General features: G+C 42.1%; 1 protein-coding gene across 2 annotated transcripts in view; it reads right to left on the reverse strand.

Annotated features, from left to right (window-relative positions):
- The window catches only part of FMN1 (formin 1), a 409,376-nt gene that overhangs the window by 202,320 nt on the left and 195,210 nt on the right, over positions 1 to 11,846 (reverse strand). For both annotated transcript variants that reach the window (XM_007462518.1, XM_007462519.1), the window contains one exon: positions 9,390 to 9,540. In XM_007462518.1, coding sequence (XP_007462580.1) covers positions 9,390 to 9,540 — 151 coding nt within the window. The remainder of the gene's footprint in view (positions 1 to 9,389; positions 9,541 to 11,846) is intronic.

Raw genomic sequence — 11,846 nt, forward strand, 5'->3', positions numbered from 1 at the left:
GCTACCACCTTCCATAATTAGACTAGTCGTAACTCTTGGTGCCCTGGGTGTGCAGGAGGAAGCAGCTGATTGGAAGCCTTGAAACTGGCTTCCTGGTGGCTCTGAGGCAAACACACACCAAGATCTTAGCCAAGTGGTGTGAGCTCCCTGTGCTGGCCTGTGAGTCTTACTTTCTTTTCCACGTACCTTCGGCCTCAGAAGCTCATCCCTTCCACTGGTGGCAAATGAACGGCTGTGTCCTACAGAGCTGAACTGTTCAGATACCTCCACATCCCAAGACCATAAGTAATACACAACAAAAACATCACATGGCCCAGTTTCTCCAATGCCTTACTAAATCATTCTAAACATCCCGTATGCTTTAGGCATTTTGCTGCTTTTCTGAACTACATTCTTCTCTAAGCAACCATCTCAGCGTCTCATTTTTTCCATTAGTAAGATGATTATAGTGCAGAGTGAACTATTTATAATGAGGCCCAGCTCAGGCACTGTGGCTTTCAGTTGGCTTCATTTTAAATCCATCTTTCTTTGTTAATTAATGTGCCTTACCCAGTGTTGTAAGTAACACTCATTTATGTTCCTGAATTGAGCAGGGAGGAAAAGAACCACACCCAGGGTGAAAGATCCAACGTCTTCAGAATCAGTACGAATGCCATAACAACTTAAAAGCGAAATTTAAAAGTCAGTTTTTGTGTTTGTTGTAAACTATGGAAGTTGTACAAGAGAGTCTGCAAGACAGTCAAAAGTGATGTGATAACTGAGTCCTGAATTAACCCCCTGGTCCTTGCGGCTCTACACCATGTTTAAAGACCACGCCCCCACCTCCTAGGACATTTTGCACATGCAAAATGTCTAATGTGACTAATAAGGTACCTAGCATAAAAGTTAATGAATGAAAATGAAAACACTAAAACTCAGGTTATTTAGTAACCAGGGCCTGGAGCCAGATCCCAATTAAACCACTCTGGTGGTGAAGGAAGGGATGAAAATGCCCAATAGGTTCCATCTGGCTGCTCCTGTGGGTCAGTCTGGAGCCTCACGGCCCTTTCAAATTAGCCTCCCCACCTTCTCTCCCTTACGATTGAGGGGCTAAGGGCAGTCCTCCTCACAGGGTACTGGGGAAGTCCATGTCAAGGGCTTGGCCGCGCAGGAATCCAGCTGCAAGCAAGCACCGCGCCCCAGCTCTTCCCAGCCCAATCCCTTTTGTCATTCATTTCTCTGGAGGGCCCCTAACCCTCCAATCCCATTTGTACCCCACTGAGGAGATCTGATAATGGTGCTGGCAGAGCTGTGGCTTTTCAAAACTTCTGGCAGGGGCCTCGCTGACCCATAACTTGCCTACACACATGACTTCTTCTCATACTGTCTTTGTAAATTGACCATGGCTAACCTTGCTGCCCTAATCAGATCAATCAGAATAACATTTCTTTAGCTGCTGCATGCTGGCAGCCTCCTGGGCTGAGGCGTGACTCTGAGTCAGGCTCAGATACTGAAGGCGGATTTTGGAGTTTCCAATGGTCTCAGATTTCCTTAGCTTTTATCACAGTTGGTGAGCTTTGTCAGGCCCGTGTTTACAGCCATGCAAATTAGCCTCAGCTGGAGAGAAACCAGGTCAGGCCTAAAGGAAATCAAGCTCTGGGCTAAAAGGTACTTTATCAAAAATTGTTAAGTGTAGCCATAGTACCGGGGGCAAGCCAGACCGTCCTAGGAAACACGTGGACGGCTGTGTCTGGTGAAACCTGAACTCTTGGCTTGGCCTCTGGACCCTGGAAACGTTATGGAGAGATGGAGGGGAGAGTGCCCCACCAGCTGAATGGGGCTGGCCAACTGGGCCATTGGCTGCTGCCGCCAAAGACATTTTCTGTTAAGTAGAGACAAGCGTGAGGAGGGAAATATTGCATCTTTGGGGGAAGAAACATTGTGTTTTGTGAGGCTGGTTTGCAGTATATCCCACATTACTCACTGACGAAGCAAGGTCCAAATCTGACGTTGCACTCTACTCACACACTCGTATACACTGAGTTTTAAAATGCGTGTGTGAAGGTGTCCACGTACAGATATGATCTGATACTTTGCATCTGGAAAGCATCTTTAGAAACATCCGCTCCAGAGGCCATGACAGTTACAGAAACTAAGGCCAGAGAGGTTACGTGACTGGACACACAACTGCTAACTAGTTACCTTCAAGACCAGACCTCTGGCGCCTTTCCATTGCAGCTTTCCCCATCAGATTCCAGCCCTTCAATACCCCAGTACATAGAGAAACTTGGCTTATTTTAAAATAATCCTCCAATACGTTTATGTCTCTTAAGATTAGGGGATTATTAAAATCCTAACAATTACTCCCTGAGCTCCCACATACCTGTGACTCATACACCGTGGTGCTGATGGTGTCAGGCAGTCTGACCTATGGGTCTGAGCGCAGAGATGTTGGTTCACATGTCACGCCTCTATCTGCCCTCTAATGAATAAGACAAAAGCTGGTGGATCTTGAGTGGCCCCATTTGCAAAGTAGAAGTGATGACCATATCCTTGGAATTCATCTAATTAAAGTTTACCTTTTGACAGATGAGAGACCTGAGACCCAGAGAATTTAAAGAACTTGCCCAAGATTCAACAGTTGGCTACGGTCAGAGCCATAAGTAGAAACAGGGTCTACAGACACCGAAGCCAGAGCTCTTTTCACTAAACAATGACCAGGAAATAAAATTCAGACTTCTCCAAGTGAATATAAAGTCAGGACTTGTAGTTAAATTCAGACCAACAGACCATTTGTCAAGTGATTAAGAACACAGATTCTGGGGTTGTTGCTGGATTCATCTCCTTGCTCTGCCACTTAAGAGCTGTGGGATGCTGGGCAAGTTACATAACCCCTCTGAGTTCCAGCTTCCTCATCTAAAAAATGGCAATGATCATAGAACCATCTCACTGGGCTCTTGTGACGACTGGATAAAGTGTGTGTGTGTGTGTGGGGGGGGGGTACGCGGGCCCCTCACTGTTGTGGCCTCTCCCCTTGCGGAGCACAGGCTCCGGATGCGCAGGCTCAGCGGCCGTGGCTCACGGGCCCAGCCGCTCCACGGCATGTGGGATCTTCCCGGACCGGGGCACGAACCCATGTCCCCTGCATCGGCAGGTGGACTGTCAACCACTGCACCACCAGGGAAGCCCCACGACTGGATAAATTAATACATGCTAGGCACTTAGCCAAAAACCGCTCACCTAGCATTAACCATTATTATTGCTATTGAAATCTTGGTGTCATCTTCACTTGAAAGATTGTACATAAATACAAGGTTATTAAGACTTCTGTTCGTGGTAAGCACATACCTATGGACACACGTGTATGTGTATGGGGCTGTTTTGATCTTTGTGTATATTGGAGATGTGTGCACTCTGCAAGGCATTTATGAGTTCATTTTGGAAGCACCCATGTGACCTGGGTTTGTGACTTAAATACACGTATAAGATCTTTGGGCATTCTTGTTATTTCCTCACATACTTCTAGCTTAAAACTGGAGGCCAGAGAAGTCACTGCCACCACCAAGGTCCCTGCACTGGCACTCAGCCTCAAACCATTGTCTACCTCCGGCCAGTCACAGTCTTAGAAAATGTCCAGGAATGAGGTCCAGGAAAATATAGGTGAGATTTCCAAAATTTTACTCAACTAGGAGTAAAGAATAAAATACGTTAAAAACCCCCCAAATATTTAGAATTGTTGTCTCATAGGATATCTTGTAATATCTAATCAAACTTCTTTATTTTCCAATTAGAGAACCCCAAATCTATATTCAAAGACATCTTCCCTCCCTTTAGACATGGACAATTAAAAAAAACCTCGTGTGTGTGTGTGTGTGTGTGTGTGTGTGTGTGTGTGTGTGTGTGTGTGTGTGTGTGTGTGTGTGTGTGTGTAGTGGGGGGGTGATTCCAGAATCAGTCCCAAAGGGGCTAAGTCTAATAATTCATAAATTTTTATATTGCAGTCATTCATTCTAAGCACTGGAACTATGCCTACTAATGATTTCTATTCTACTAATACCTACAAGCCTTTCTAATATTCCTTTGGCTCCCAATACTTTGAGTGGATAATTTGCTGTGAAATTTGGCCCCACGGTCCACAATAAAGAGATTTTACAAGACGAAAGAGGATACTCGAGGGGTAGTTACACTCTTGTAGGCTCCATTGCTCCGGCTCTAGGACAGAGGCTAATTTAGCTCTGCAGAGCTGAGCATTCGAAGGTGTCCTCTTGCGGTGTGGGTAGGAACTGAGCACCGTGTGATCCTGCAGCTGGCTTGAGGTACAAGTCCAGATTAAGTTACTGTTTAACAGCCAACAAGAGAAACATAGTCTAACTCCAAGAATAATATTCAGATTCAACATTCTGAAAGAATCATTGATATCCATACTTGACAAGTTCTAATGACCTTTTTTAAAAAAAAAAAAAATAAGTAAATAAAGTAAAAGTACAACTTAACTTTTTGGGCTGTCTTATTTCCACATAACATTTACAAGGCAGAATTTTTGTAGGTTGGTGCTTGTCATGGAGTAGAAGCTCCCGTTTGCTTTCAGTAGATTTGGCCAGTCAGGGGCCTTTAAAACCAAAGAACAGGAAAGCCCAGATCATTCCAGATATCACCCAAGGAATCTGGACATAGCACCAACGACCTCAAGGTCATATATTGGTGCAAACAACACACGGGCAAGTGATTTCACTCACTGCCATAGATGATAACCCCTAACCTCACTGCTCATTTTTCAAACACATGAGTAATAGAAAGGGCTTGGCAAATGCATTCCCATTCCTGGGGAAAAAAAAAAAAAAAGCACATACCTTACCAGGGCGGCCCAGAGAAATTATCTTTGTACACAAAAGCTGAAATTATATAAACGTGGAAGGCAACAGATTATGAAAACCCTATAAATTTATGTTCTCCTTCCACTCATCTCCCCTCCCCACTAAACTGAGACACCAAGTCTGGGATTTGAGAGTTACAGCTACGATCCTGGCCAAAGTGACCCAATTACAACTGAAAGCTTTTGGCTCCAGGAAGTTTCAATAGACCAGTGTCTGCGGGACCATCACCACCCCTCCCTACCCCCACTCCCACCAAGTGCTCAGGGAATAGCCATTATGTCATTAATTCTTAAGAAATATCTATTAAAAGGCCAAGGGAGTGGAGTAATTTTATGTATCTTACAGAGGAGGGAACAAGCACGGACATTATTCATAATTTCAAGAGAGGAAGGATATTGGCAGGTCATGCTGATTTTCTGAACGTTGTCAGGCAAGTTTAAAAAGCAATTGGCAAGTTTATTGGAGTAGCTACTTCTCTGACAGGCACCGGGACAAAGAATCTCAGACACATTCTGTCTGACGAAGGCAGATTTCTGGCTCCTTGTCAAGGCGCAGAATCCACCTTCCCCCGGAACAAACGTAACTTAGAGATAGTAGAAAAATGGGCATATTGACAGTGAAAACTCTTATGTTACAGTGCAAAAAGACTATATAAACCAAGGTAAGATGAACTACTAGATGTCTGTATACTCTGTTAAAGGAGCTGAAAAACAGGAATGGTCTAGAGATGACCATTTGCAAATAGTTTCAGACAGGGACACACTCATGTTTGAAGACCCTCAACAAGCTTGTGGGAATAAGCGATGGTCAAGAATTTCTTTTCAAAGCTTTCATGTTTGTTCATAAACTAAGAGATTAATACATAGTTCTAGAGAATACTTCAAGTACTTTCACAATCATGATTTCATTTTATCCTTGTAATGACCCTGTAAAGGGTTGTTACTCCCTATTTGGTAGAGAAAGAATCTGTGTGGAAAAGTTAAACGACTTGCCCTGAAGGTTATCAGAGAGCAAAAAAAAAATAGGAGATAGTACTAAGTGTTGCTGGTACAGACAAGAGCTGATGTTTTGAGTTCTGGTTCTCAATCTGGTGAATGTTAGGTCTGTGGTGGCAGAGTGGTCTCATGCCACAAATGAAGATGGAACAGGCCTGAGTATGCAATACGCATTTGTCAGTATTTAACTTATAGCTAATATTTAAAATGATTGATGGGGGTCAAAGGAAAACAGCTCCAAATCTACATATTGTTTCATATTATTTCGTAGCTGGAGTTATACATAGTATCTTTTTATTCAAAGATTTGGATTCCTACTGGAAGAACCTTAAGAAGTCATCTTCATCTTTCTAGGTCTCGTTTCTCATGTGCCACATGAGGGCACTGAACTAGATGATCAGGAAGGTTCCTTCTAACTCTTAGACTGTATCGTACTAGAAAACAGGATCCCAGCCCAGTTTAAGAAGATATGTGTATATCTGTTTGCTTTAAATCAGTGTCCGTGATGGGAACTTTAAATGCTGTTATAGAAGATGAAACTAGAAACTCGTATCTGAGTTCAGCAGAACGGTAACAGTTCCGACAGTTCCGACTAGGAATGTGGGATGTGCAGAGGGATGCAGACCAGCTCCACTTAAGAGATGCTCATGTCTGTCTCGATGGTGGCAGAGTCCCTGCGGCCAAGATTCAGAATGCTGGATTTTTACATCTCTGACATATACTCCACTTCAGTCACCATAAAAAGATCTACCTGGCAAGTGTTTCCTGGTCACCTTGTATGGGAACCATTCTGTGGTTAGGCTAACAAAGCTGGCCTCCAGGGCTGAAACTCCTCAGTTGCTCACAATCACTAAAATTCACTTTCATCTTCATTCTCAGAGAAGAGAAAATAAACATCTGACTTTCAGAAGAGACCAAGGGATCCATCTTGATATTGGAAATCTGGCCATGGGCACAGAAGGAAGGCGCATAGGAGGCAGGTTCAGAGTTTTCTGGCATTGACTCAATTCGTTTTTTTTCTTTACAACTTAGAATCTCAGGTCTAAGGTAGGACACAAGCTCACTGCAAACTCCAAGCACCCTCAAGACTGCTCCCCTTAAAGAAAAAAAATAGAGACTACATGTGTGCACAGAGTCTTTGGGGTAACAGCAACCTCACTGTTCAGAAAGATTAAAGAGTTTGAATAAAGGATATTTTTCCCCTCAGACGGAGAAACAAACACATCAAGTACTAACTGCCTTAGTGAAAATCCTTTGTTGAAGAGGCAAATAATTATGAGATAAGAAATAAGAATAAACTACCAAATGCTTTGATGTTTTAAAAACAAATACTTCAACGTTTTAAAAATGCTCATTCACCAAAACAGAAATAATTAGCTTTATGAGTAAATAACATGTAACCAAGCATCCAGAGAGAGAAACACAAGGAGTAATAGCAAAAGAAAAAGAAAAAGAGAAAAGAAAAAGAGAACAAAAGTAAGTTTAATATGATATTGGGTAAGAAAACATTCAGAGGATTTCCTTGATGGTCAGAGAAGGCTTCCGGGAAGAGGCAAAATGAGGCCACTTTTGGAATACAGAGATTCTGCTTTTGCCTTTTGTATAGAAACAATTAGTCTTCTGTTCCTATAGATGGCATTTAAAAAGCCAGCTGGCCAGCAAAACGCCCTTATTTCCATCTCATAGGAATCTAACTGCACATGAATATATTCTATAGTCTATCAGTTTACTTCTTGCCGTAACTCAATTGTTTCATGCGATACATCCTCTTAAAAGATTTGCTCTGATATTTAATCATTATTGGGATCACATTTTTCAATCAGGAAAACACAATTCCAATGAACTTGTGAAAAACCTTGACCATGATTTTCATGTATAATTTAAGTCAGTGGGCAAACCTGATTTGATTAACAGAAAACTGCATCCGGACTTTTGCCATTTCCCCCGCCACAAGGCACAGCTCATTTCACAATCATGTTACTTGAGATATGAACCAATGGATGAACCTCACTATATAATTTAAGAAGAGTTGATGAAACTATCATTCAGTATTACACACCTTTCAAAACACTTCTTCAAACCCTCTTAGATTTGAATTTCACAGCATCCTGCTGGGTCAGGTAGACTCAGATATTGTTAATCTTGTTTTATAGAGAAGAGAAAATATGGCCTGGAGAAGTGAGATGACCAGCCCAGGATCACATCGCAAATCAACAGCAGAACCAAGTACTATACAGTTGACCCCTGAACAACTAGGGGTTAATGTGCATATAGCTTAGAGTCAGCTTCTGTATCCGCGGTTCCTCAGCATCCACGATTCAATCAATCACGGGCTGTTTCATACTGTAGTGTTTACTATTGAAAAATATCTACATATAAGTGGACCCGTGGCAGTTAGAACCCATGTTGTTCAAGGGCCAACTGTTTTTCCCTAATACCATCTATGCTATTATCACAACACTAATGCAGAGAAACAGCAGCGGTGGCGGCAATAGTAGCAAAGTGAGAGCAGCAATTACTCGCTGAGGTTTGACTGGGTGCCAGGCACTACGGTAGCACGTATATATATATATATGATGTCATTTGATCATTACTCAGAGCAATATGGATAGATGTCATCTCACGTGACGCTGAGGGGACCAAGGCAGACTGAAGGAACTTTGACTTGGGGCACGCAGCCAGTGCATGGCACCGTGGCGACTCACCTCCACATCTGTCTGATTGCTTGTGAATCCTGACCTTGTCCTCTGATGGCTGGCTGGTGGCCTCAGATTTCTAGCCCTCAAGTCTGCTCAGAGGTCACCTTCTCAATGAGGACTACCTTGAACACTTCATTCAAACCCGTAGCCCCCATCCCTATCCCTGAAAAAGTTGATCCTCCTTATGTTTATTGTTAATAGAAGAAGCTCCAGAGGGCAAGGATCTGTTTTCTCATTTGTTTGCTTTTCTTCACCAACATACCCCAGGTGCTCAGACAGTGTTAACCACGAGAACTTTTTGTAACGATGGAAATGTTTTATATCTGTGCTATATTGTAGCCACTAGCCAGAAGAATAAAGCTGAAAAGTGGCTGGTGCCACTGAAGAACTGAATTTTTAATTTTATCACAAATAGTCACATGTGGCTAAGGGCTACCCGACTGGATAGCATGGGCCTAAAACAAAATCTAGCACAAACAGACTCCCAATAAATATTTGTTCAATGAATGAAGTTATAAATAAGTGAAGAAGACATTTTCCATGTAGCCTACAGACTACTTTTCACTAAATTTTGTGCATTTTTTCAATAGGATTAGTGGCTGAAAGAAGTCCAGATGAAGAAAACAGTTTGAAAATTCAGACAGCATGTCCAAAATAGCAAGCACAGATTTCTCAAACTATTGGCTCCTTTCTGTCATCTGTGACTCAAAACCTTTCAAAACATTTTTTGAAAACAGAGGGGAAGCAAACCAGCAGCACATAATAAATTCCCATGTATGACATATATATATATATATATATATATATATAAAATTACAAAGATTACTGTAGTCACTCAGTACCTTTTTGATCTTGTTTTTTTTCTCATAGGACTCTGACAGAGGTTTCTTCTTCTGCTGAGGTGTGTCTTTGGAGAATAAATACTCAAATTCACTAGTATCCCGAATATCAGGTTCTTCTAAGGAATCCCACAAGGTTGGTGTAGAATTTTGGCTTAAAAGAGAAAATGGCAAGTTAAACTTAAGAAACAAAAGAGAAGAGAATACAGCGACATCCTTAATTCATTTTTTTAACTCCTTAAAAAACTCTAATAACGCTTGAAGAAAAGCTTTTTACAATGACAGATTTTTTTAAGTCAAAATATACTAAGTATTAAAGCAAACACACATTTCCGAAACAGAACGGTCCTTAGATATAACCAAAGAGAGAGAACCAAAGAAACCCGGTGGGATCAGAACTCCTGGGATTCAGATTGTTGAGGCATGGAAACTGCCCCTCCCTCACTTTGTGTCATTTCCGTGATGGGCAGAAGTGGGCATCGTATAAAGATCGAAACAATACCCAATTCTGAGACATTCATAGGATAATTCTTAAATAGAATGAAAATGGAGTGCTTGGGTGAAGATGTGCCCTCCTTTGACTTTTTTTTTCTATTCGTTTTAAACATGGTTCTCAGGTTTAGCTCGGGTTAACTCAGCGTAGGACCCATATATGTGAACAGGCTGTGCTCATTTAGAAATACTTGATTTTATAATACACCACCCAACAACAGGATTAACAATAAAAACAAAGCAAAACCCCTACTGCACCAGCCCCCGCAGAGATTTCAGCAAAAGCAGCCGTGGGGAGACTGTGTTTTGTTTGTTTGATTGGTTTTTTTCTCTCTCTAAAAACAGGGATACCCTAGTTTTGAAACAAAGAAAGGGAAGAAGATATGGGAAATCAGGTTCAGAACAACTGCCTCTGAGAGCTGCCTTAGTTGGTTTACTATCCAGGCTCCTTTCAGTCAGAACACATTTTCTCCCAAACGTCTACTTTCTTAACTTACTTTCTCATCTTATTTTTAAACACTTTTAATGCTCACAGACATTTAATAAAAAGTCTCATCTACACATCAAACGTACACATCAAACGTGTGTGTATGTTATGATCCATAATATCTACAAGTACTTATCTTTGTTTCGATATGCATTTTCCCAATGAAAACTAAAAGAACTCTTACTACATGGGGTGGTCCACACAAACTTTTTGATACTAAAAGACAATTTTTCTTTTTTCTTTTTTTTTAATTTTTGAATTTTATTTAATTTATTTTTTTATACAGCAGGTCCTTATTAGTCACCCATTTTGTACACATCAGTGTATACATGTCAATCCCAGTTGCCCAATTCATCACACCACCATCCCCACCTGCCCGCCGCTTTGACAATTTTTCATATTTGAAGCAGTTGGCAACACTGGCTTTTCCGATCTGAGGGTTCACATTTTGCTATGTGTCTGCCTTTGCTGTGAAATATGACATTTGGGTTCTGGCCCATAACAAAACTGAACGTTTGCTTCTCTCCACTTTTTTTTAAATTATAACTTTTCTAATATAATATGTGAGGCATTTAAGAACATACATGTGACATATGTAAGTTATAATGTATAATAGTATAATGAATACCTGTGAAATCATCATCCAAGGGCTAGAACATTTCCAGTGAGGTACATCCACCTGTGTGCTCCTTCCTCAGCACCGCCCCCCCCCCGCCCCCCTTAACTTCAATTCGAAACACAAACACCTTTAATGTTAAATGCTTTTCTCAGCAGCACTTGGGAAAGGGGATCTTGGTGGGAGAAGACAGCCAGGAAATTCTGGAGCATGCAGCCTCAGAGCTGCTGGTCTGGGCCTCAGGGAGGTTCTGGGAAGCTGAGGAGAGGATGCCTAGAGGGAGGTGATATGACCCACAAAGCAGATTATTCAGACCCATCCCCCCATCTCGTGCACCTGGACCGCTTGGCTCCCCCTCCAAGGACTCTGAGCTGTCAGTATGACTAGTGCTATGACCCACTTATATTCTGAAGTAAATAGGCTTTGGCAGTCAGGTTGAACACCTCATCACCATCTACAACACTGTTTCTATGGGAAAAGGCATTTCCAAAAATGAGTAACAGAATTTTGGAATACCACCTCTCAGCGGGTTGGGGGCAACTGGGCTGGTGGGGCAGTAACAAGGACTTGCTCGCAATGGACCGTCTGCCATCATGGCCAGCTCTTTTCTGACCACTGAACACACAGTTTGAGCTCCAAAGAAGAGGAAGAGGAAGGCAGGAGGAGGAGGAGGAGGTGGGGGAAGAAGTGGGAGGGGACAGATGCGCGAGTGAGCAGGGAGGAGTGCGCAGGGGGGCGGGGGAGAAGATACTTTCTCGCCAGGAAGATACTTATTAGGAAGCCGAAAAGGTAGACAGATGAGGATTTCTTTCTTCCTTTTTTACTTTTTTTTTTTTTTTTTTTTTTTTTTTTTTTTGTTTTGGGG

This window comes from Lipotes vexillifer, unplaced genomic scaffold, assembly GCF_000442215.2.
Source record: "Lipotes vexillifer unplaced genomic scaffold, Lipotes_vexillifer_v1.1 scaffold164, whole genome shotgun sequence".
In the NCBI taxonomy this organism is placed as follows: Eukaryota; Metazoa; Chordata; class Mammalia; order Artiodactyla; family Lipotidae; genus Lipotes; species Lipotes vexillifer.